The 26,532-nt window shown below is 44.2% G+C and overlaps 1 protein-coding gene across 1 annotated transcript; it reads right to left on the bottom strand.

Moving 5' to 3' along the window:
• Positions 1-685: 685 nt before the first annotated feature.
• LAT2 (linker for activation of T cells family member 2) lies at positions 686-25,967 on the bottom strand. Its single transcript, XM_054007976.1, has 12 exons — positions 25,880-25,967; positions 22,871-22,910; positions 19,769-19,812; positions 15,878-15,932; positions 15,217-15,254; positions 13,004-13,042; positions 10,777-10,807; positions 9,646-9,701; positions 5,064-5,129; positions 3,621-3,683; positions 2,203-2,263; positions 686-756 (listed from the first exon to the last, which is right to left on the bottom strand). The coding sequence occupies exons 1-11, from the start codon at positions 25,965-25,967 to the stop codon at positions 2,205-2,207; spliced, it is 579 nt and encodes a 192-aa protein (XP_053863951.1). The 3' UTR covers positions 686-756; positions 2,203-2,204.
• Positions 25,968-26,532: the final 565 nt, after the last annotated feature.

Genomic DNA, 26,532 nt, shown 5'->3' on the forward strand with positions numbered 1-26,532 from the left:
ATAAATCCCAAAAGCACAAGGAAAGATACTAACTGTCAGCACTCTGAATATTATCTGTAGCTGCAGTGATCTTGTTTGTAGTAGCCTTTGGTCCTTCATCATTTGTGAGCCCTTCAGTGTATTACTTAGCTATACAGAACTACTCCTATTCTAAAAACTTGCTGTCTGGCTGGAAGGTTGGATCCCGCTGTTGAAAGCAGTGTCTGTCCAAGAGCTTTGCTGCATTGGGAACGAAACAAGAAATATAATTCATCAGCTTTAATACCGCCTTACAGGAGTCAGCTTGGCAAGTTAAACTGTCAACTGCATTGCCGCTCAGTAGTTTAAAGATTCATTTCACACTTGACAGCAGAAAACATTGTTGAGCAGACAAGCCATCACGCCCTTGAATGGATGTGGAGGAAAATATGATAGAATAACAAAACCTTGGCATTTCTCTTGGTAACTGCTGCACCGAGCAGCTGAAATTCACTTGTTGGGGGGCAGTGGGGTGGGCTTTCTCCATATACTTTTTCCAGTTGTATTTTTGTGGGACTTCTGGATCCAGTGCATTTACTTTCAGCAGTGTGCATCCATGTCCTTTAAGTTAGCTACTGGCAGGGTTTGGAGAACAGGTTATTCCATTACACTTGTGAATCAAAGGACCCCTTTCCACTGTGTGTGTGTGTGTGTGTGTGTGTGTGTAGCAGTCTTCAAAATGAAACATAAGCTTCTGCAGCTTTGCAACAGCTTTTTTTTCAGTTGTAGGGAAGATACCTTGAAATAAAAGAAAGACCGTGAGTTCACTGCTTCCCCCCCCCCCACGCATTATTAGTGACTTTCTGCTTGCATTTTATTTTCAGTGCTAGGGTTTTCTCCCTTGGCTGCTATCATTCAGGTAGATTTTTGTATGAGCTGGATAATATAAAGATTTAAAATGTATGGGGAGTGTTATAACTGATAATCTCTGAACAGTTCCAAAAATATATGGATGCCAGGAGTCCAGATAATTTAAGAATCCATCATTCCTGGAAAATCCATCTAACTAAGGGCAAGTCTATACTAGAAATTCTTGTCAGCATAGGTGTGTTGGCAAGGGTTGAGAACCACTGTTTTATAACATTCACTGTTGTTTACTATTTGTTTGTGGTGTTAAGTGCTTACCTGAGATTTATGAGGGGACTTCCATCAAGTTTTTTTAAATTACAGTACTTTACAGAGGTCTAATTAATCCTTCCCTCAGCTGCTGAGGTAGGTACCTTCCATTTTACAAAGAGAAACTGAGGCAGAGAGAGACTGACTTGTCGGAGGCCACAGAGGGAGTCATTGTCAGAGCAAGGATTGGAACTTGCTCAGTCCCATAACAAAACCACTTGATTAATCCTCTCTAATATGAAAATTTAATCCCCTCCTCTTTGAAATTTCATTGGAAGGGGGGACCAAATGGAGAATTGCTTGCAAATGTTATCAAATAGCCTTTTTCTCTGCTTTCATGTAGACCTGATTTCCCCGCTGCATTTGTCCAAACTAGTGCCTTGTAATTCAGTAAAACTTTCACACATACCAAAAAGAAAAACTTCAGTTAATTTCCCCTAAAAAAAAAAGGCCCATACCCCTTTCTGAACTAATTCACTTTTATAATAATCACGCATGGAAAACTGTCATTTTGCTACTGTTAAAGCAAAGAGCGACACCTAGCTGTGAAATGCTGCTAAGATGTGGACGGTGAGTATCTTTAAAGATAAAACTGTTCTGCTCCCACAACTATGCATTTTAACTCCTAGCAGACTCCTAGTACCTTTCAGCTATAGTCTTACAGGGACTATAATGGCATACAATGGCTACTTGCTTTGGAAATTTAGGACAAATATCAGATAATTAACGTTGCCACAGCCATGACTTGGTTTGTAGCATCAACTAGATAATTTTATAGGCACTAGATATTTGCTAGCTGATCCAAAAATGTTAATTCCTGTAACAGGGGCAATCAGCACTTGTCATGCTGTTACTCCCATTATGGATACACATCAATACATGCAACATCATCCCTGCTTTTTTAGAGTCTGCCAATATAGAGATTCACTCCTTCCACGTTTGCTTTTAAAATAGACTAATACCGTCTTGCAGTAGAATCAAGTTTGAGTGCAAATCATTATCGAAGAACAGATATGCCCCCACCCCTGGGTTTACAAAAAATGCATCAAACATTTTATCTATTTTTACCTTTAGTTTGGCACAGCTGCAACGTCTGAGTTAACGTAATCTGGATAATCATCTGGGCTTTCTAAACGTAGAGAGTTGTTATTGGAAATTGAAAGCACTGATCAGTAAATGTGTTGATCTACGCACATCTTTATACGCCCTGCCAACCTTTTTAACTCTTGTTGTTGATATCAGCTTGTATGTTCCATACCATTTTTCTGTATGTGCCAAGAAATACCAGATTCCAGCATCAAGGCTCCTTGGAAAGTCTTGAAGACTGTACATAACAGCAGTTTGCAGTGTTCCTTCAGTAGATTTTTAGAATAGATCATAACAGATCGTCAGAGACATTACAATCTACTGGATTTATGAACAGGGCACACACAAAAAAACCAAGAAACGGTTTGCCTAGATTTCAGAGTGATAGCTGTGTTAGTCTGTATGAGCAAAAATAATGAGAAGTCCTTGTGGCACCTTAGAGACTAACAAATTTATTTGGGCATAAGCTTTCGTGGGCTAAAATCCACTTTTTGGTTTGCCTAGAGCAGAGGTCGGCTACCTTTCAGAAGTGGTGTGCCGAGTCTTCATTTATTCACTCTAATTTAAGGTTTCGCGTGCATTTTAACCTTTTTAGAAGGTCTCTTTCTAGAAATCTATAATATATAACTAAACTATTGTTGTATGTAAAGTAAATAATGTTTATAAAATGTTTAAGAAGCTTCATTTAAAATTAAATTAAAATGCGGAGCCCCCCCGGACCTGTGGCCAGGACCCCGGCAGTGTGAGTGCCACTGAAAATCAGCTCACGTGCCGCCTTCGGCATGTGTGCCATAGGTTGCCTACACCTGGTCTAGAGCATCCCCAAATCAGATATGAGAAGTTCCTAAATACGCCCAACAGTGCATCTCACAACTAAAGCTGTCCCAATGTGCTTCATGGGAAGCTACATATCCAATTGAACCTCTGTTTTAAAAAGTTAACCTAACCAAGGCTTTTATGCTGGCCCATCAGGGAGCTTCATACTCCAGGGACAGAAGATACAAAGATACTGTTGCTTGTTCGTTTCCTGGTCTTAGGGCTCCAAAAGCAAGGCAGCGTTTGCAGCTTGGAGAGTTAAAAACTGAGAAGGTTTGAAATAAGAGAAGAGACAGTCTTCTGTAAGGGCCTGCCAGGGGACCTCAGTCAAACTGTAGGTCTTCCAACTCTGTCTGTGCTCCCTTAAATATCAGAAAGGCAAGAGGCACATAAAGATTCCAAGCTAGTACTCAAAATCCTTGCTAAGACATGCAACAATGTGCAACTAGTTTTTAAAATGTTTCTATTATCATGACTAGGGGTCATGTCTTCATCTGCAGCTCGCAGAATGGGACCCCAATCCTAACTGAGGCCTTGGGGTGCTACCATAAAAATATTAAATAACGATAGTTTTCAGAACATACCTGATATATTTGATTGTTTCCATATCTTTATAGAGGCGCTGTTCTCATAGTCGTCCACGTCATCTGTGAGCAAGAAAAGTGTGCAAAGTGCAATGAAAGCAAGTGGACTAAGAATGTGGAACTGTTCTTTGAAATGTCTCACTTCTACCCTCTAAAAATGTAACCATTTGGACAAGGCTGAGTTTCCAGTCAGACCTGTGGGCTTGTGCATTTTAATGTGGAGCAACTCCACTCCCATGTCTGGTCATAGCCATCTCATCTACTTCCCAGTTTAGCGCATGGTTTGTTTGTTTTTTTTCCAGGCATGGGTTAGACCTGCCTGTTGACGGTACTGCTGCCCATTAAAACAGTATACCCAATGTAATCATTCAGCATAAAGCTAATTGTGATCAGATTCTGAGATGTTATCAACACAGCATATAATATCAAAAGCCAAAATTAATCCACAATTTTGAAAAAATATCCCAGAGATAAAAGTTCTCATTTCAGAAGAAAGGCCTGTCATAACTATAAAGGGAAGGGTAACAGCCCTCCTGTGTACCACACCATAATGCTTCCTGGCCAGAGACACCAAAATCCTTTTACCTGTAAAGGGTTAAGAAGCTCAGGTAACCTGGCTGACACCTGACCCAAAGGACCAATAAGGGGACAAGATACTTTAAAATCTTGGGGAGAGGGAAGGCTTTTGTTTGTGCTCTTTGTTTTGGTGAGTGTTCGCTGTTGGGACTGAGAGAGACCAGACATCAATCCATGCTCTCCAAATCTTTCTGAACAAATCTCTCATATTTCAAACTTGTAAGTAAACAGCCAGGCAAGGCGTGTTAGTTTTATCTTTGTTTTCTCAACTTGTAAATGTACCTTTTGCTACAGTGTTTATCTCTGTTTACTGTAACTTTGAACCTAAGGCTAGAGGGGGTTCCTCTGGGCTCTTTAAGTTTGATTACCCTGTAAAGTTATTTTTCATCCTGATTTTACAGAGATGATTTTTACCTTTCTTTCTTTAATTAAAAGCCTTCTTTTTAAGAACCTGATTGATTTTTCCTTGTTCTAAGATCCAAGGGGATTGATCTGGACTCACTAGGAATTGGTGGGGGGAAAGGGAAAGGGGGGATGATTAATTCCTCCTTGTTTAAGATCCAAGGGGTTTTGGATCAGTGTTCACCAGGGAATTGGTGGAAGCGTCTCTCAAGGCTACCCAGGGAAGGGACTTAGCACATTGGGAGTGGTGGCAGCAAAAGCAGATCTAAGCTGGTAGAGAAGCTTAGAGGTTTTCATGCAGGTCCCTACATCTGTACCCTAAAGTTCAGAGTGGGGAAGGAACCTTGACAAGGCCTAAGTGAGTAAAGCTTTAAGCGAAGTGATTGGGGGCCCTGCTCCATGACTGGGGCGTCTCAGCACTTCTGCACTACACACAGTAATCATCCCCCAAAAACTGCCACTTACCAGACTCAGCACTATTGGATGTCCCAATCACAACATTTTGATAGGAACAGGAATCCTCTTCCTTTTCTGTAAGAGATAAAAAGGAAGGACTTAATGTGATGGATGATGGTGAGAGCTCTCTGCGTGTGGCTCTGCGTACAACACTAAGTCTTAGCACCAGCTGCCTGTGGAGAAGAGGTGTTTACCACAGAGAAACAAATGCACTACTTAAGAAAGTTAGCAGAAAGGTCATTGTAAAAGACTGTGCTAGAACTGGAGTTTGTGAGGCATGGTCACTTTTCGTATAATCACTTTAACATGTTAATATGGGATCGGATCCTGCATTGAAATCAACTGGAGTTTTGCAGTTGGCTTCAAGGAGAGCAAGACTGAGTATTCATGACAGTGTTTAGAGGGTATCAGGGGGTAGCCGTGTTTGTCTGTATCCACAAAAACAACAAGGAGTCCGGTGGCACCTTAAATACTAACAGATTTATTTGGGCATAAGGTTTCATGGGTAGAGAGGCTGGCAGCGTCTGCTGCATGATATAGAGGTTAGGAATGGATGACCTACTGCAACCTCAAATAGACTGTCCTGTATAACGAGGAGTAAAAAATTAAACTGGGGTTATTAATCCTGCATAATAGGGTAGCAATAGGAACAACCAGCCTGTATTAGCTCAGTGCAGTTCTGGTAAACAACCAAAACCTCTATGATTTAGATCAGAACCTACAAGCAGGGGTAAAAAGTCCTCAGGCTCACACTCCAATCCTACAGTTGTAAGTGCAGGGTTTTTTCCTCCTTGTGAACTAAGAGCTGATCAGAGGCCTGAGCTACACTGAAATGTTTCACTGGTATGTTGTTGAAGGGTGTGACTATTCACCGAAATACTTATTACTGGTACAACCGCTCGAGTACATGCAGTTCTACCAATATAACCTTCATTACTGCTCATAATGTGTGAGATGGAAAGAACCCAGCTTGATTCTCAGATTCCAGAGTGAGTTTGCCGGGCTGGTATTTAGAAAAACATCTTTTAAAACCAGTAGTCTGTGCCCATTTGATCGGGAAGCCACTGACTGACAGTAAACACAGACACCTCCCACCACCATTATTTTTTTTAGAGACCAATTTCAGAGTAGGCGGCACTTCAGGGATGTGTAACAGACTTTACATGTGTAGATTGCCAATTAAAATCCTGCCCAGGCTGGTAATGACTTATTCTCTAATGGTTCGTTGGTGATAGTCTCCGTCCAATTCACTGAGAAGCTGTGTCCTTGTCCCAAGAAAACCATCACAGCTGGCACATCAGTCTCAGCAGAGAGGCCAAGGAGTGATTTGGCCATGGAAAACGAAGAATCCTTTCACCCCAGAAATGATCTCTATCTGGGTAGGTGGAGCAGTGCACAGCAGACGCAGGTTTCTCCACTGCCCGGCTGCCATGTGGGCTCAGTAGGTAACATTGGTTTCAAGGGCTGCCAACTGGCACATTTGGGCTCGTCTATACATACAACTCAGACAACTTTAACTATACTAGTATCATTAAAGCAATACAACTTCCTAGTGTGGATACAGTATAAAAGAGCTTATCCTGGGCTAGCTTATTTCCTGTACAGGAAAGGAAACATACTATGCCAGTGTAAGACACTGTTCTGCAGGCCAAATTAACCCCTCAGTGATACTTGAGAAACACCCCTGTCTTCCAGTTCTGGCCTCAGTGACAACTAAATAGCCCCATTGCTTTACTTATATTAATCATTATCAAACAAAATTGCTATATTCCAATTAATTTATCCCTAACACCACCTAAAATAAAATAATTAAGCTACCACTGTTTAGGGTTCTAAAAACCCCAATAACACCCTCAGGCCGCACTGGAATACAAATAGTAAGCCATTATAATCACACAGCCAGCTGGTAAGATTTCTTTTGAATTAACGGGTACATCTTACAGGCCTGATTCCAATTTTAGCATGGAACTCCAGGAAACTACTCTGGACTTACACCATGTCAGAGAGATCACAAGTTGGCCCTAGTCCTTATGTACTAAAATTCGTATGCTCTATACGTGATTTGCTGAAATGTGTGCTTTGAAGAATCCGTTCCATTTGATGAGTAGCTTCCCATTGCCTCTCAGCCCACATTCACTATCTATTTTCAGACTAGCACCACAGCTGAGAGAGACTATTGGCTGAGACAAAGGCTCAAGTGCAGGCATTTAATAATATTTATAATTAGAATCCGTTTAAAAAGCAACCATGGTGTACATGGGCAGTTAAACCACACGAGCAACTGCCTGTAGTTTACTATCTGAAATGTACATCCACAGATGCAGAAAATGTAACTGAAGCCTGAACAGTTGATGTGGTCACCACATCAAAGTTAGGAAGATTCTCAGATATTCATTCATGCAAATAGACATGCCAATCACTTTCCATCTTGCTTTAACCCCTCCCATGGCACAAAATGGAAGTGCTAGGCTAATAAAGTCAGTGGATGCTGTAGTCACAACACGAAAGTACCACTTGTCTCTGCACCACTCAAAATTCAGGATTTTCACATTTCGTTTTGAATTTCTCCCCCCAAATAGTTACATTTTTGCCACCAAAAAAACCCCCACCCCAAGAGTATTTTTCTTTCCCCCCCAAAAAGAAGACCATCTTTGAGTGGAAAACAGACAACGTTTTGAAATTTCTTTTGGACAAAAAAAATTGATTATCCAAAAATGGTGTCAGAATCAGATACAATTTCAGAGGTTTTGCACACTTTGGGATATCAAAATGGCCATTTCACAGAATTTCACACATGCAACATCCACATTGCGTTTTTTGAGAGTCTCCTCCTGCCCATAATTTTCACACAGTCCTGAAGCACTAGTTTTATAAAATAGAAAAACAAAATAATTAAAGACATTGCTTGGATTGCAAGCTTTTGGGACAAAGACTGCCAGTTAGCATGGATATGTATAGCATCGGGCACAATGGGGTCCTGATCTCCATTAAGTCCTGTGGTAACTACCACAATATAAAAGAATAATAATTAAACAAGTCAGAGAAGTTTTTTTAAAGGTCTTTACACCACATCCGTCTTCTGGTGACAGACTTAAATTAGTTAACCTCTTTTTTATACTTTTAAGAACAGTGTATTAAACACCTCTTTCTGTTACAACGTATTTAACTCTAAGTGTGTTACAGGATTTAGTTTTGCAGAAGCAATTTGGGACACAGTTTTCATGAAAGACCCTAGACAAAATAGGACCCTAATTATGATTATTATTATTTATTGTTTGTATTATGGTATTGCCTAGAGGTCAGAGCTTCATTGTTCACAGCACTATACAAACATATAACAAAGAGACAACCTCTGCCCTGAAGAGCTTTCAATTCTGCAATGGGTTTAGCTGCGCCTGCATGGAGCCCCGTTAGTCAATGTCTCTCTAAACATAGCTTCCAGGCTCGCTACCTCATCTGTTCTGTATTTAACACTGATTAGTGTTCCTAATAGTAGAGATCTGGGGCACCATCCTGCATCCCTCATGGGCCTACTTGTGAGGATGAGAGCTGCAGGATCAGCCTCCAGGTCCTGCAAGCGTTTACTTTCGGGAGTAGCTTGAGACACCTCAGGTAGCCAAATGGGATTATTTCCTCCCAGTGCATACAGGTAAGCACATCTATAAGTGTGTGTGGCATCAGGGCCTAGGTGGATGCACCTTTCTGTACCTAGACTCAAGTTATGAGAACACAGAATATTGTATGGTTTGAAAAACTAAAAGAACAGGAGTACATGTGGCACCTTAGAGACTAACAAATTTATTTGCGCATAAGCTTATTTGTTAGTCTCTAAGGTGCCACAAGTACTCCTGTGCTTTTTGCGGATACAGACTAACACGGCTGCTACTCTGAAATTTGAAAAACGAAGTGACCATTGGAGATTTAAGACCTGTGGCACTTCACATTCTCGTCCTGGGACATTCCATTCCATTCTCAGGGAATTCCACCGTGAATGTTAAACCTCAGGAAATTCCACTGTAAATGTAGGTGCCTATACGGACAGCTGTGCCCAAATCACTTTCCTGACTTGCTCGGGCTTGGGATTGATCTTGTTTGCACCACCTACTGTATGCCACTGAGACAAGTACTTGATGGTGCTGCTGTTAGGCAGGGATAGCATCACCTTTGAACATTCAGGGCTTTGGCTCTGGACTACATGCGGTGCGGCTTTAGGCAATGCTCTGCCACTGGCCTGAAGCCAACCAGGGCTTAATGAAAATAAACCAGCTGATTTGCATTGAAGTATGGCACCTGACCATAGCCCTGAAGCGTGGCACAGCTTTTCAGTGGTTTTGCCGCTCTGTAGCACCCTCCTTTTGGATTCCCCCTGACACAATAACTTTTAACCCCTTGCTGCCCATGTCTATTCCTTAATTAAAATTATGTCAAACCATATTGTAACAAAGGAGAAAGATAAAAGAAGAAAACTGTCTGTTTCTAGCTCATCCCAAACCCACGCTACAACCTGGCTGGCTGGAAATACTTCACTGGTTTTAGCTTCCATAAGTGGATTGAATAAATAGCCATTCATTTGTCTGTCTTGTGAACGTACCATTTGCTGGTCTCAAGAACGTCCCACAGTTGAAGTAATCTGAAGCAATAGGGTTGCTGGAAAAGATAAAACATCTCAGTCTTAGATATTTTTTGCCTTTGAGATGGCACTTGGGACAAAATCCCACTCACCTTACTCATGCCTGGGACCCCAATTTCCCAGCCACCCAAATCAATCAGAAAGAGCCACAGAGCCTTCTCTTCCCAGAATCTTAAACTTTCCTTAAAGTTGCCACAGCTATCTCAAGCTGCCTCATCTCCTGGGCAATACACGTCTATAACTGAGTAAACCAAATACAAAACTTCCAGAGGCGCCTCCCAAAGCTATTTCTTTTAAATGAGATTTCTGTGACCCACATCAATACCGCTGTCCATTTCTGTGATTAATCTAATAGGTAGATTCTACAGTAGTGGGTCTATGCAAGGATGTAAATATCTTCGTGAAGGTGAAGTACAGTATTTGGTTTTCTGTATGTATTGCACTGTATCTTGGTTGCATCTGGAATGGGTATGTTTCTTGTGATTGGCTCCTTGTCCAATATCATTCTTGAAACAAGCCTATTGCATTCCTCATGGTTCTAATACTACACAGACTATGAGATGTGTAGTTTCACGTTCAGGTGTGCACTGCACTACAGGCTAATATGATACAATGGAAGTCATATTCAATACGAGTTATGTACAACTGCAGAACTTGGACATGGAACACCTTCTCTGTGCATGTATCCTGCTTAGCACCTGGCTTCCCATAGGTTACTCATGACAAATTCAGAAGCACTTAGGACAGATTTTTCATTTCCATCCTGAGATCTTGCATATTCTGCTGAGAGTAACCGCACTAGCAAGTTACTATTCACAGCGGAAACAATGGTTCACAGTAACGTGGCCCATTGCAAGGTCTTAGAGAGAGTGTGAAATTAACACAGCTGTGCACAATCTGAATAATGAAACAGAATGAATGTCATGATCTTCAAAGCTCTGCTTCGGAACCCAAATCTTTGGAATTTAATTTCCTCTTTAAGAAGATGAACTAAACCCACTGCAACATCCTACAATTCAAAGCTACCATTAGCAAGGGAGACTGAAGAGATTAGATTCAATGTACTGATGGATGAGAGAAAGATTGACTTACACATAGGCAGCATCCAATTCCTGGTTATCTTCTGCAAGTACAAATCATTTGCCATTAGCACAGTCTCAGGGACATTTCTCACAGCGCAAAATCAAAATAAAGTCACAAACCTGATCCAGAAAAGGGCTATGCACTTAGAAACACGCAGGGCCAGGTTAGATTCTCCAGGAGCATCTGTGGCGATTGCTTCCTTTCAAACAAGCATTCCAGCTCTTTCCTTTCTCCCTCAGTTTTTTACTGGATCTGTGTACCTCTTGCCTCGGGAAAATTAACACTTCTCCCCCCAACGCACATACTGCACCAGTCTCACCTTCTTGTTCTCTTGGCTTGGTGTTCGCCGTCTCCTCCCCATGCCCCATTCTGCAACACCTTCTCCTCTGCACGCCCCACCCTGCTGCTTTCTAACGCACGGCCCAGAAACTTCAAAGTGCACTGACCAAAAGGCATCTGCCATGTCACTCGCAAGCCTGCAGCTCAGACACCTCAAGACAGGCATGCGAGCAGGCTCAAAATATTGAGCAAGCCACATCCGGCCTGACACCCCTGAACTAAACATGAATTTAATGCAAGTTTTGCCATTGACGTCCATGGGAGCAGGGCTGGACCCTATGGCTATGTCTACATGGCAATAAAACACCTGCAGCTGATCCTCGGCAGCTGCCTTGGGCTCGTGCGGCTCAGGCTGCAGGACTGTAAAACTTGGGCTGGAGCCTGGGCTCTAAGACCTTGCAGGGGGCGGGGGGAGTGGGAGGATCCCAGCCCAAGCCTGAACATCTACACAGCAATCTTATAGCTCCGCATCCCAAGTCCCACCAGCCCGAGGCCACTGACGCAGGCCAGCCATGGGAGTTTTATTCAGTGTAGACGTACTGTAAGGGCCCAGGGAAAGAGAATTTAAGGGGCTTTGTTTTAGATAAAGAGTAATTTAGCATATAGTCTAAATTCTCCTAAAGCAGCGGTTCTCAACCAGAGGTACGCGTACCCCTAGGGGTATGCAGAGGTGTTCAAGGGGGTACATCAACTCATCTAGATATTTGCCTAGGTTTACAACAGGCTACAGGAAAAGCACTAACAAAATCAGTACAAACTAAAATTTCATACAGACAACGACTTGTTTGTATTGCTGTCTGCAGTATACACTGAAAATGTAAGTACAATATTTATAGTCCAATTGATTTATTTTTTAATCCTATGGTAAAAAGGAGAACGTCCGCAATTTCTCAGTACTAGTGCGCTGTGACACTTCTGTATTTTTATGTCTGATTTTGTAAGCAAGTCGTTTTTAAGTGAGGTGAAATCTGGGGGTACGCAAAACAAATCAAACTCCTGAAAGGGGTACAGTAGTCCGGAAAGGCTGACAGCCACTGGCCTAAAAGGCAATGAGGCCTGGTCAAGGGCCATGGATAGTTAAACAAAAGGATTTGATGAGCGCCTCTATAAAAAACAGACTGAGCAATGCCATCATTTGGGCTTTAACATAATCAGCTGTGGCCTTTGTGATGGTTGCTTCACTCTAATCATTGCATCACAATGGGCTAGTGCCCCCATCAGCCCTATCTTCCTCCAAAGATAAAATGTCCTTTATAGAGCTGTGCTACTGGAGACCTCGAGACCAGAATAATTACTATATTCCTATGCATTAAAGAATAAAATACTAATGAAGGGAATTTGGACGGCAGGAGATGCCGTTTTCCTGCTACCTTTGTTATTATTAATTATTTGTATTACGGTACCATCCAGAGGCCTCAACTGAGATGAGAACCTTGTTGTGCTCTGGATGCACTAAGAGACCGTCCCTGCCGCTCTTCCAATCTAAACAGGAGAAAGGCAGCATTCTGACCTCCATTTTGCAGCTGGGGAACATCTTTTACCCTAAGAAATATCCTGACACAGCTGAATACAGACAGGGTGTGATTAGAAACTCAAGGGGAAGCCAGCCCGTATACTAACAGATTCTCCATTCAGAGAAGAGACAGGAACAAAAATGTGATGTTGCTTCCAAAGGCTGGTGACCTCCCATCTAATATGCAGAAACACCCACATACATTAAAGCAGGGATCACAGCTTTTCATTTTCCCACTATTATTTTAAATAGAGGAGTAGATCCAGTCCTAGAATAAGTGGGCGCGAGTTCTATTGACTTCAATGGGAGTTACTTATAACAAGGCTGAATTTTGTCCGCCACGTTCTTAGCCTAATTGAATTACGTTGCAGTCATAATGTTTACCTCTCATGAAATTTTGATATCTGGGCTCAGCATCGTCACCTAGAAGAGAGCACATGTTGACATTGTATGTTAGCCATGATTTGCTAGCTAGCAATTACAGGGGCTATGAAATCCGATTCAGAGGCGATTGAGCCACCAGATGTGAAATTCAGGGAGGAGGGATAGCTCAGTGGTTTGAGCATTGGCCTGCTAAACCGAAAATTGTGAGTTCAATCCTTGAGGGGGCCATTTAGGGATCTGGGGCAAAAATCTGTCTGGGGATTGGTCCTGCTTTGAGCAGGGGGTTGGACTAGATGACCTCCTGAGGTCCCTTCCAACCCTGATATTCTATGATTCTATGACATAGAGCTCAGTATAAAAAGAAAGGGGAAAACAATGAATTGTAGAGCAATGGACCAATCTGGGGGAAATGTTCTAATGGGAAGAGCCACCTAGGTCACTAACGAGGAAATAGATTTGGGGGTGAGAGAGGAAGAATCACCAACACCATCAGCTCAGTGCAGCACTGTAGGAAAAACAGAAACACCAGGTAGCAAGCGATAGTAGCAGAGACTAGAATCCAAGACACTCGCTAAACTCCACCCCTGGTCACAGAGGGTGGTGCTGTGGTCCAGGTCTGAGACTCAGGACAGCTCGTTTCAATTCTCAGTTCAGCCACAGACTTCCTCTGTGAGCTTGAGTGAGTCACTTAATCTTGGTGTCCCAGTTCCCCTTCTGTAAAGTGAGCATAACGACAGACAGACTTAATATGGGTCTGAGGAGACATTCATTAAATGTTTGTGAGGTCCTCACATACTACCTAGAAAGGTGCTTGGACAGAACCCTTAGGGACTCTGTCCTCATGGCAGGCAAGGTGCTTTGGAGAACAGTCCCTAGCTATACAGGGGGCCAAAGATGTGAAAACTCCCTCCTCTCCTCTCCTCAACAGAGCCCAGGTTTGCAGATCAAACCAGGGTGGGGTGCAAGACACATGTTTTAGGGAAAGCTATGGTCCATCTCTGAGTTATCTATTATTATTGGGATGTTTAAGCAGTTGGAAGGGCTCAGCATTTGCAATCAGCAAGATCTTTCCCCCCCAGGGAACAGGCTTTGTAGCAAGGGAAGGGAGGATAATAAATGAATATAAGCAAAAAGTCAATAGGAAAAACTCCCTGGATTGCAGTTTAACCCAGTCTTAGGGCCATTGGATGAGAAGCCTGATCTTCGAAAGGGCATTTTCCTTACATCTCACAAGCAGTCCCTTCTCTAGCCTTTAGCTAAGCAAGAGGAGAGGGTAAAGCTGAGCTGGGATTAACTCCTTGTTCACCAGTGACTAGATAGCATATTGTCTCACAGCAGGACAGGGATGGTAGCTGTTTGTACTGAATATTGTGGGGAAGAGGGATTTCACTTAATACCACATTTAGGACCTGATTCTCAGAAGCATTGAGCACCCAAAACTCCAGTTGAAATTTCTGGGAGATGCAGGTGCTCCGCTTCTCCGCAAATCCAGGTCACCTGCCCACATGCTCCAGCAATGGGCACTCAGAAAATTAAAGCTGGAATAGTGTATGCAGAGCTGGCTACCGCACCCCAGTAAGATGACCACTGCTTAGGGGAGAGCGCAGTGTAGGGCAACAGAGACCAGGTCTGAAGAATCTGCAAAGTTGTGGAAAGACTCAGGAGGTTGGTCTTAGTTTCAAAGGAAAAGAGAAAAGGAGACCTAAAAATAGAGTTTTCAAAGGGACTGAGAGAGGTGCTGGAGAGAAATAGTCACATAGATAAAGGGTTTAAACATGGAAAAAATGGATAGAGAATGTAGGCAACATTCCATCATGCAAAGGGTAATGAGTTACATGGGGCGTCATGAAGGTTCGTTGTATTTGTTTGTATAGTTCTACAAATGTTTGTGCGTTAGGTATTATTATAGGAGTAGATTGTAGCGATAGCTAACTTACTTCCAAGGTAACTCCTGTCCCCATAATGCACCATTCAGAATTCAAAATGGAGGACTATAAATGGGAATGGAACATCCTCTCCCAGGCTTAACTTCTGTGAGCTTTGTAGGCGTATACAGCAGTCAGGGATCTCTTACCATATATGTTCCATTTGCCAATATAAACAGGCAAAGATTTGTAATATTCTCACGTACTAATTTTGTATTGGAGTAACAACCCACCCAGGGCAGATAACAGAAGGTGTAAAGAAATGGATACTTTTGTATAAATACCTACCATCAATATCTGCGGCCTGCAGTCGCTTATTGGTTTTCCTGTAAGAGATAAATTTATTAACGTAACAGATTCCGGCAAATGCTATTTCTCCCGCGGTGTAGGTCTATACCTGGAATACAAGCCATTCACACTGGAAAGTAGCTAAAATCCCAGTTCTAAACACACCATATTAAATATTGGCTATTACAGAGGTCCCCAACCAATGGGCTGAACAATCCCCATGCTCCACAGAGCTTTTCCTGGTGGTGCTGTGCAACAGGAGACATTTTGAGGACTAAGAAACGGGAATTGGGGTATTTGGGATGGGATTTGGATAAACAAATATATACTCAAGCGACAATCTTCTGCCATATATTTTCCATATCAGTTTGCTTGGGCTTCCCAATGTCAAAATGGTTAAAATCAAGGACCTCCTGTGCTACTTGCCTTTCACCCGCAATGACAGTTCATTTCCCTGGCTTGGTTTTAAGGATTCATGCTAGTGGAGGCTATAAAAGCAGTTGGAACACAGATATCAAGAGGATTTAGAACATTATGAAAGGATAAGCAGTAAATTAAATATAGGCCAAGCCAGATGGGGACCCAAATCCTCAATTTTCTCAAAGTTTGGGTGGACCCAGTGGCCCAAATTTTGGCTGAAATATCTTATTTTGTCACCTACCTTGTTACTGGGATGTTGTCTGGCAATTTAATTTCATCTTGCCTTGTCACGGCAACTGGCGTGGAAAATAAAATCAGATGTTGAAGGTTATGGCAGTAGGAGACACGTTTGCAAACTGAGCACAGAGCAGTCAAATGCAAAGGATTTCCAGATATTTGCAGACTACGAAATCCAGAACTTTTTCAATTACCTTCCTAAAAAACATAGGGTGGGCCAGGGAAGGAAATGACTATAGAAACCTATCGTGTCTGCAAGCAACAGGAACAGGCCACTGCAAACAAATATGTGTTAGATAAAGCGCCAGTCCTAAAAGTTAGGCTGGTCCCCCTGCAAATTAGCTGACATTTTCTCCAAATTTGCATGAGTTTCCATCCCCAAGCTGCAGTTCTTTTTTATAGACTTCCACTCTCTAAAAATTATAGCTATGGGTTCTCCTAGATCAGGGGTACTCAAACTGGGGTTCAGGACCCCTCAGGGGGTTGTGAGGTTATGACCTGGGGGGTCGCGAGCTGTCAGCCTCCACCCCAAACCCCGCTTCACCTCCAGCATTTATAATAGTGTTAAATATTTTTAAAGTGTTTTTAATTTATAAGGGGGGGGGGGTCGCACTCAGATTTGCTGTGTGAAAGCGGTCACCAGTACAAAAGTTTGAGAGCCACTGTCCTAGATGCTCCAATAGCAACTTCTCCTGAGGTTAGGTTGCATCTGTCATTGTCCTAGATCTTGTTAAAATAAAGATTTCTTAGATTGTTTGGCCCATCACTGCTTAATAATTCTCACTCTCCTCCAGGGATGAAAGGCTGCAGAAAGGCAAAGTATTATTAAATGTAAGTTGCTGCAACCCACTTTTGTTCATTTTTAAATTAATTTCTCTCCACACCATAAAAACCTCTTCCCAGTTCTAGTTATCTATATTAGGGACTTCTCTGGCCCCCCTCACTATAGTAGTCAAGTGAGGCTGAAAATTGCTATTATCTCCACATATTACCAATGGGGAAACTGAGGCACATAAATACTAAGCAACTTGCCCTAGCTCATATAGGGAACTGAATCCAGGTCTCCCAAATCCCAGGCAGGTACTATAACCACTGGACTATCCTTTCTTTCTATGCTGGTTTAATCCTTCTGTGGCTGGGAATACATTCCATTGTACAACAGAAACAGCACTCCTTGGACCCATGGATCATCAGAGGCAGGATATCCACAGCTCCTACTACAGGAGTTCTCCACAGCATTTGTTGCTGTTGATCGTGATTTAGCATTGTCCCATTTTAAAGATATTGGAGGAGTCAATGGACACCTGCTGTGATGACCCAAATCCATTCCTTCCAGGCTGTTCCCAGACAGTATTGTTGGACAACTGCTCTTCTGCCACCAGAGCACTCCCTCATGTTTTCCCCCATCCCAGATAGCCACAGCACCTCGCTGCTGGGGAAAACTGAGACATCAAGTCAAATGCCAGCAATACATGGATGACACCCAGATCTCGGTTTCATTTACATTCTGAGCTAGCAGCACCATCTTTCAGCTATCAGAGGTCAGCACCTGGATGTAAAACAGCTGCTTAAGGCAGCAAGACAGAGGTATTGTAGGCAGAGAGAAGGAAATGCTTTGAAAATCCAACTCCCACCGTGGTGTCTCACTCTGGGGCGGGAGCCTTGTTGTTCAGATCCTCATGTCACTTTGCAGCATCTACACTCTTCTGGACTCCTCATTGCTGCTAGATACTTTAATGACAACCACTGCAAAAGACGTTATCTTCCAGCTGCAGCTGGCCAGAAGATTGCACCACATCCTGTCCAACACGGACTTGGCCATGATGCTCTCTAGGCTGGACTACTGCCACCGTAGATTCACCGTATCTAGCTTCGAAATGCAATTGGTTCAAAATGCAGCAGGCCCATCTCCTCAGGCGCACAATCCCATAGTGCTTTGCTTGTTTTAATAGCGGCCATTAGAACGCCAGCCACATTCCAAGGTCTCAGTCCTATGTGCTCCATTGGATTGGCTCATGTTAGCCAAGAAACTTTCCCCTCTCTCAATGTGACAACACTCTCCCTAGAGATCTGTGGTCATCAGTTGCTAGGAAACAGCCTCAAGAACCCAAAGACAGAGCTTTCTCAATAGTCAGCTCAAGACCGTGTAACGCATTTGCACAAATCTTGCTCCTTTCAGAGCCAGGCATAACACTTCTTTCTTTCAGATGAGCTTTCCCAAAACCCAAACCGAAACAGCAGGGGAGGGGAGGTAGCAGCAGAAGATGGCATAGGAAGACAAATAAAGAGAAGAGGGGAAAATCATTAAAAAAAAGAATAGAAAATATAAAGAAAGACAGACAAAGGAAGGGGGAAAAAGAAAGAAGGGGCAGCCGGAGAGGAAAGAAAAGCTCAAAATGAAAGTCCCCTTGAGGTGACTGAAAGGAACAAGGGCCCAAGTGATGGTGCCTTTGTTTGGTGCTGTGATATTACTGCACTCAGGATGATAGAAGTACTTAGATCGACTGCAACGGGAAGCCAGTGCCTCGGCAAGCTTAGCTTCCGGCACCTTCTTTGTTTGACCTTTAATACCGACCCAATCAGCAGCTCAGTTTAGGATGAAATCAAAAGGTCAGCTTGTAACCAAATGTGCCGCAGGAAGCAATGACAGGGCCAGGATAAATGAGTCATTCGTATCAATTTGGGTTCAAGTGTTTTACCCCCCCACCCCTGTCATTTTCAGGGGCAGTTTAAGTTTCTGCTCAGAAGAGCAGGGACCCTGTAGCCTAAGCCAATATGTTGTTACATTTCACGATACAGATTCTATGTGACACTAAATATTTAGGCTGGGATTTTAAAGGAGCTTAGGGGAATTAGGTACCCAAATACCAAGTGGGCACCTAAGTCTGCTTTGAAAATCTGAGCCTTCTAGTTCTGTCAGTTAGGCCTTCCATGCTTTCCCAATTGTAATGTATTATTCTCTGAGACGGGATTTAATTCTCTGCACTGCAGGACACTGTCATGAAAACAAAAGACACAAATTGGTATCCTTGCAAAAACTGCAGCCTGGAAAACTTTCTCAGTACTTACTAACTACAAGAGTCTTCCAGATACCTATAGAGTATTGGTTCTCCAACTTTTTTTCACAGACCACTTGAAAATTGCGGAGGGTCTCGGCGGACCACGTAATGATCTTTCCAAATGTTGTTTGTACCGTTAGCTAACTAGTGTAAAGCACTTTGGATAAAAGTGCTATATAAAAAAACAACTTTTATAATAATTAACGTTATTTTGTTCTACAAATAAAAGCACACAACTCATATTTTAATATCAGTAATTTTACTTTTCTAATGCGCTGGACGTGCCCACTCTCCCCCACCGCAGCAGTCCCTGAGCCGGGGCTGGGAAGGAGGGGGGAGTCTCCCCCTCTCTCCCATGCAGCGGCAGCCCCTGACATGGGTCTTGGAAGGAGGAGGGGTCTCCCCCGCCGTGGCAGCCCCCGAGCTGGGGCTGCAAGGGAGGCGTGTCTCTCCCTCTCTCCCCCACCACAGCAGCCACAGAGCTGAGACTGGGAAGGAGGGCCATCTCTCCCTGGCAGCTGCAGCCCCGGAGCTGGGAAAAGTCGCCTCTTTCTCTGGACGCTGCAGCCCTGCACATCCCAAATTACCCCCAATGCCACCACCTCACCTTACATGTACGTCTTCTCCAGGGTCCAGGCACCTAATTAATGGAGGCACGCCTGCGCAGCTCCACTAATTAGGTGGGTGGCCCTTCATTCTCTTGTGTGGCCGCCCAGGCACACATCTTAGAGGGAACTATCCGCGGACCACCTGAATGGAGCTCGCGGACCACTGGTGGTCCATGGACCACAGTTTGAGAACCTCTGCTATAGAGCTTTGTAAAAATATATACTCACTTGAATAGGATCGTATCACCTGAAACCCCGGCTGGTTTTCATGCCTGAAAATACAGGGAAAGATCCGGCTAGTGCAATATGTACTAAAGGGAAAGACATGCAATGGGGGCGGGGGGCGTATTGTTAAAATCACAAAGCATAAGATGGAGGCAGAAGCCACTAAGGGCATGAAAGTGGAGCCTAAGGAAAGCTGAGGCTTATATTGCACAGCACGTCACCATGAAGGCTGTTACAACCGAAATCCAAAGAAAGGGGCTTCCGTGATCACTTTACATGTTAATATTTCTTGGAGGAGGGCATAGAAGTTGTTTGATTTACAACTAGAGCTGGGCAAATAACTGGCTTTTCAGTTCTCTGGGCTATAGAATCGTTCTCACTCTCTCTGGCCCGGGGACTAGTCACATATTTTATACAAAGTGGAACAGCTTCAATAGGTGAGACTGAGAAAGACCCGACCCAGAATACCCTATGGTCCAATGAGTAGGGCACTCCCTAGTGAGTGTCTTAGCCACAGGACGATAGGTATTAAGGAGGCACCACCATCATCTTCCCCTCCTCCTCTCCCTCGCCCCTCTCCTCTGGCTGTGTTACAAATGGAGCCTATGTCCCAAACATATTTTTTGGCCAAAGCTTTTTGGTGACATCATGTCACATTCACAAATATTTTCAGGTTGACCAAAACTACATTTTCAGCAAACAAACTATTAGTCAAATTAACGTCACCCAGCTCTATTTTCAGTCTCTTTAAGGGTCTGATCTTGTGACCTTTGACGTCAATGGGAGCATTGCCAATGACCCTTAAACACACAACAGGAGCTGAGGAGGGGACCCAAGGATAGGGGCTAAGCCATGTGTGATGAAGAGATAATCCTGGTCCAGAAAACAATGATGATTTTGACTCTTTCTATCCCATGATGAAAGCATTTCGACATAAAGTAAGTGCAGACTTGCAATAGAATTCAAAAGGTTCTAGAGACAGGTCCACAAAGCCCAGAAGGAAAGTTTAACCTCTCGCATACCTTGGGTCTATTCAGTCTTTTCGGAAGGCAAGCATCATGTTGTTTACTTTTTTTTTTAATAAAGGTAAAAGAGAGCTGTTGACCATGCATTTTGCTGTGGTAATATTTAAAAAAAGAAGGTGACATACCAAAGGGAAGGGAATACAGCAGAGCTGTAATACTAAAGAGTATCTGGTACTGTGGGTACATACATTGAGGGAGGTTTTCAAAGCCCTAATGGGATTTGAGCACTCAGCTCCCATTGACGATGGTCGCGGCTGGAGATGGGATGTTGGACGGGGAGGGGCAGGGCTCTGAGGTGGCACCGAGCATTCTCTCTCTCTCTCTCAGGTGCTTGGCTGGCTGGTTCTTGCTCACATGCACAGGGTCGAGCTCAGGGGTCAGCAACCTTTCAGAAGTGGTGTGCCGAGTCTTCATTTATTCACTCTGATAAGTTTTCGCGTGCCAGTAATACATTTGAACGTTTTTAGAAGGTCTCTTTCTATAAGTCTATAATATATAACTAAACTATTGTTGTATGTAAAGTAAATAAGATTTTAAAAATGTTCAAGAAGCTTCATTTAAAATTAAATTAAAATGCAGAGCCACATCAGATTGGCAGTGACCTTGGGGGTTTTGACCTTCCTCTGCTGAGTATGGGTGTGGGTTACTTGCCAGGATAATCTCGGTATACTTCACCTAATCATTTCCCTGCCATTGTGGGGGCCTCAGGCATTGGTGCCCCTCCTATTCTCCCCATGACACATAATGGTTAAGTCTCCTGTGGGCTGTAACACTTCAGTCTCATTTCAGTTGTTGGGTTTGGTGTGCGGATGCTGGTGGGTGTTGGTGGCCTGTGATAGACAGGAGCTTAGACGAGATGATGTGGCGGTCCCTTCTGGCCTTCAACTCTCTGACTTTTAGTGAGCACTGGGCACCCAACTCCCCTTTGTCCCTGCAAAAATCTCTCTCTTTCTTCCAGTAGCGCAGCTATTAATCTAACACAGACAGCAAATCACTCCATTTCTCTTCATTCTGATCAGCTCCATTCCTATAGCTGGCACTTTGGTAGTGAACAGGGGTGTTTTCAACCGAAGTCCCTGTTTAGATTCCTTGGGACTGTGTGGGTGTGTCACTGGGGTTGCAAAAAAAGCAACAACAACAACAAAAACAGCTATAGAAATGGAACGTGAAATCTTGACCCCTCTCAAGTCAGTGGTTGTTTAGCTACTGACTTCACTGGACCAGGAATACATCCAGGCTCTTTGTTTAATTTCAGCAAGCCAGGACATCGCTCTAACCCTAGACGGGATTCAGAGGGATAGAGCCCAGCGGTAGCTCTTCCATCAATTGCCAAACATCACACCAAAAGCCTCTCGCATAGTCATTTTTAAATGGAGCACACAATATGGCCCATCACGCAATATGGCCCATCCTTGGGCCCTTCCAGAGCCCTTTGCAGCAGGTTAGCTATGCTGCCAAAGGCAGGAAGAGGTTAAAAGCCATGATTATTCTTTTTTCTCTAATCTTCTGACTTGTGGTTTGTCTGTTATTGAAGGAAACAAGGGTGTGTGTGTGTGTGTGAGAGAGAGAACTCATGTTTCCTTACTTAGCTGACATTGTAGGTGTGGTAGTTTAATGCTAGCATATGTTCTTATTAGCTAGCACGTTATTGTTTAAATACAGGTTTTTGTACCTAATAAAGTTGTTAACCTACCTTAATCCTAGTATAGATCTATGTGGTGGCACCATTTTGCAACATACTAATTTGCTCCTCTAACCCTTCTCATCCAAAACTCATATTAAAGCCAATTGGTACATCATTCAGGCCCAAGGTCATAGCTTGTCATTTAATTTCATGTTATTCTTTCCAAGGGCACTACACAGCTTTCCTCGGTCTCTGATCCATTCTATGTTCTTGGGCACTATGGGACTGTGGACTATCATTAATACTCTGAGGCAGCTATTTTTCACCTCCAGATTTCCTAATATGTGCAGATCTGGGATGCCTAGAGCTCTGATCCCAGCTGCTATGTGGGCTCTGTAATCTCCTCCCTATGAGGACCTCTTGGGAAAAAAAATGGGAGAGTGAAGGGTAACTTACAGTGTCCTCTGCTTGCACAGCTTCTTTTCCTGTTTAGTAGCTGGAAGAAGATCATCAAAATGGGTGAGGAATTAGGAATTCAAATGCAGAAAGAAGACAAAAAACTTGACAACATGAGCTAACAATTTAGACACCAAGAGGAACTGGAGAACAGGAGAACCAGGAGAACAGCAGCTCTGAAAGAATTTCAACTAGTGCCTCCATCAAACCTGCAGCCAGGACCAGGAAAGAGCGCTGGACTAATGCAGATATCCCGTCGGCCAACTGAGGGATGTTTTAACAACATCTGGAGGATCGGAACCAGGATCAGTCAAATTAATCCCTGGTCCAACAGCATGGAATGCAGTTTAGCCCGGCCTTGCAAGTCTGTGCCCAGCAAGCCGCACAGTAGCAAACCTTAGAGCATTACTGTCAGCGGCATTATCCAAGGGTCTGCTCCTTTGTGCAGCTGAGCAGTCTCCGTTCCCAATGACTTGCATAAGAGGTGAGGGCACTCGGCACCTTGCAGCAGATGCTGAACACCTCACTTCTTAGGTACTCTGCTGGCCCTCATTACTGTAGGGTCTGAGCACCTCACCACCTTTCCTTTACTGTCCCTGTAGATCGGGCAGTGCTATTATCCCCATTTTACAGACGGCAAACTGAGGCCCAGAGAGACTAAGGGCCAGATTTTGAAAGTATTTAGGCCCCCAGTGGAATTTCCAAAAGAACTTCAGCACTTAACTCCCCTTGAAACAATGGGAGTTAGGTGCTTTTGAAAACCCCACTAGGCACCTCTCTGTATCTTTAAGCACGTAAATAATGTTAACAACCTGTCCTTAAGTGCCATGCCCAAGGTCACACAGGAAGTCTGTGCAACAGCAGCAAATCAAACCCTAGGCTATCTCCCTGACCAGTAGACCATCCTTCCTCTCACAGGATCAGCCGTAAGCTGGGCAAGGGCCACTTCTCCAAATTTAGTACCACGGCTGCTTTGGGTTTTTCTCTCTCTAGAGCATGGGAGAAACTCATCCTTTGTACAAATCCAATGAACTGAGTGGAATTCCATGAAGGATGAATTTGACCCATGGTTTCCTTTAAGGAGTCATTCCATCTCAGACAACAGGTCTCTTCGGGTGGGAAGTGAGGGTCCCCATATCCCATTGTCCTAAATGATCACAATGGCCAGACAGGCGGATGCCAGTAGCAGAAGAAAGATCAGTAATGCCAGACTTTGCTTTGAAACCATTGGCACCATGCTTGGCATAAAGCGCCTCCTGTCTGCGACCTCTTGGAATGATACTCTGGGCCAAATCAGTGCAACTTTATTAAACTGCTGCAAAACACAATCAAAGCGCGGCCAAAACCCACCCATGATTACCCTGTAGCAGGAGCCCACTCTGGCACTAATTACCAACATCTCCTAGTCAAACCAGCCTGGGGAGATCCTTTATGGCTCCGCACCACCACAAGACAATGGATGAAACACATCCCCGGAGAATCTCCATGGCCTCGGAGATGGATTTGCCCCATTGTGCACAGGTGCTGAACTGAGAGATGAAGCGGCAGAACAGAGATTCAGGTGGGAGATGTGATCCTGAATGCAAGGGCTCTAGGCCACTTCGGAGATGCATGCTCCCTCCCCGCATTAGCAGGCAGATGATAATGAATCACAGAGTTGTAAAGGTCAGAGATGGCAAAGCTCTATTAGATCATCGAGTCCACAGCCCCTGCCAGAGGGGGAGTTGGCTAGGAAGGGAAAGTTTTAATCTCAGTGTAAACGTTGTTGCTGAGCTAAACTCCATTGACCCACCACCACCACCAATGAAATGCCAGCCAGTCGGCGCTCTGCCTGATGTAGATCCTTTGTTGGAGGAGAACAGAGACAAGCCTGGCTGCTTGGGACTATTGAGCCGTATTGCTGCTGTGGTCGCATTCTTTTGCATAAGGCTCGCTCAGCGACAGAGCAGGGCAAGTACGCTTGGCAAGGCTCCCTTGATGTACTGCAGGACTGTGAGCCTGTCATCACGGGTCCCATGCACACACAGAACGTCTCCATTTCAAAATAAGATTTCTTGAGTGTCTTGCTTTCCTAGTGAACCTGCCACAGTGAAGTGCTTTTGGATTTCTCCCCATCCCCAAGGCTTTGAAGCTTTTCCTTCTACATCCTGCAGTCAGCTGCACTGACTGGGGTGGAGAGGGAACCCCGGACTCTCCTGCTGTCTCCCTCCATGTAAGAAGCCAGGGATTACAACCCCTTGATCAATGGTTCCTTGCTCTGTTCCCACTGGCCCCAAGACAGCACAACTTCTGAAGGGGCTGTGCCACTAGGGACTGCCCCTACAACCACCCCTGAAAGCTTCCACAGCATGGATGAGTAAAAGTCGCAAGCCCACACGCAGGCTGTATTAACTTTCCATGGTTACGTTAGAATCTGGAGGGCTCCAGGCAAATCCCCACCATCCATCTTCCTCCCTTCTCCATTCCAGCTCTACAGAGTTCTAGCTCTGTGTAGGGGATTGCACTGGCTGAAGGGGGAAGAAAGGTGCAAGCCGCACAGGTGGGCACTGCCTGCAGGCACCAGCTTCCCGCCAGCCACCATTTTAGTAGCAGGAAAAGCAGTACTCGCTATGCACACGGCGGGGTCGGGGCAAGTGTATCAGAGGAGAATTGGCAGCAGGAGCTCACGCTGCACAGAGTGCGGGTGGCAGACAGTTAATGCCTAGATCTAGCCTTCCTGCACATGCCCAGGGGAGAAACGCGAGCCCAGGCACCTGCTTTGGGACATCAGACTCAGCTTGATTCTGGCGAGGATCATATCTGCAATACTGAATGGCAGCAAAACCTTTCTGCTCAGGCAAACCACCCATTACAGTTAAGTCCTGAGTAGGAGAGCAGGCACCATGCCCAGCCCACACTGGGACTGCAGGGAGATACGTAGCTGTCTGGCATAGGCGAGCAGACTGAGCAATGCAGGATTTCCTCATGCTGAAGATGCCCCTGATTCAAGGCGGGGGGAGAAAGTCTTACCAGAACGCTGACACTTCATGCACATGCTCACAAGAGCCCCCAGCAGCATCAGCGAGGCCGCAGCCCAGAACAGCTCCACTTGGCTCATTGCTCCGATGCAGTCCGGCCTGAAACACATGCAGCAGAGGAGAAAAACATTAACCGAACCTGTCAGCGCTTGACAGCAGTGTCAGCCTCATGCACGTCTGTGGCTGGGAGGGTTTAAGCACAAACAAGACCTATTTCATGCCTGCTCAACAAGTCTTTCACACAAGAGCCAAATACTTCCCTCCCTTCACCCACAGAGCCAAAAGTGCTTTTCAAAGGAGATCTAAGTATCATCATTAAGTAAGTTGCTTTTTCTTATTCCCCTTTCCCTGATCTTTATGGTTAGATTGTGAGGTCCTCAGAGCAGGGGCTCTCCTTAAGCATTTGGAAAGCATCTAGCACACAGTGGGTGCTACCTCAGGTCATTCAAAATAATCATCATCCCCATTTTACAGATGGGGAAACTGAGGCACGGGATGGGCAAGTGACTGGCCCAAGATCACCCAGGAGGTCAGTGACAGAGCCAGGAAGAGAATCTGGGTTTCCTGACTCCCAAGGGAACTCCCAATCCACTAAGCCACACTGCCCCCACCCCCATAATTTTATTAATTAAAAAACAACCAGGA

The sequence above is a fragment of the Malaclemys terrapin genome, chromosome 18 (assembly GCF_027887155.1).
Source record: "Malaclemys terrapin pileata isolate rMalTer1 chromosome 18, rMalTer1.hap1, whole genome shotgun sequence".
NCBI lineage: Eukaryota > Metazoa > Chordata > Testudines > Emydidae > Malaclemys > Malaclemys terrapin.

Bases quoted from the DNA above. Each gene is read 5' to 3' on its own strand.
- LAT2 (XM_054007976.1), bottom strand. From the start codon at position 25,967: ATGAGCCAAGTGGAGCTGTTCTGGGCTGCGGCCTCGCTGATGCTGCTG. The intron at 15,933-19,768 runs GTGAGTATATAT...TTTCCACGCCAG, and splicing joins GGTGATACGATCCTATTCAA to TTGCCGTGACAAGGCAAGAT. The intron at 13,043-15,216 runs GTAGGTATTTAT...GCTCTCTTCTAG, and splicing joins GCAGGCCGCAGATATTGATG to GTGACGATGCTGAGCCCAGA.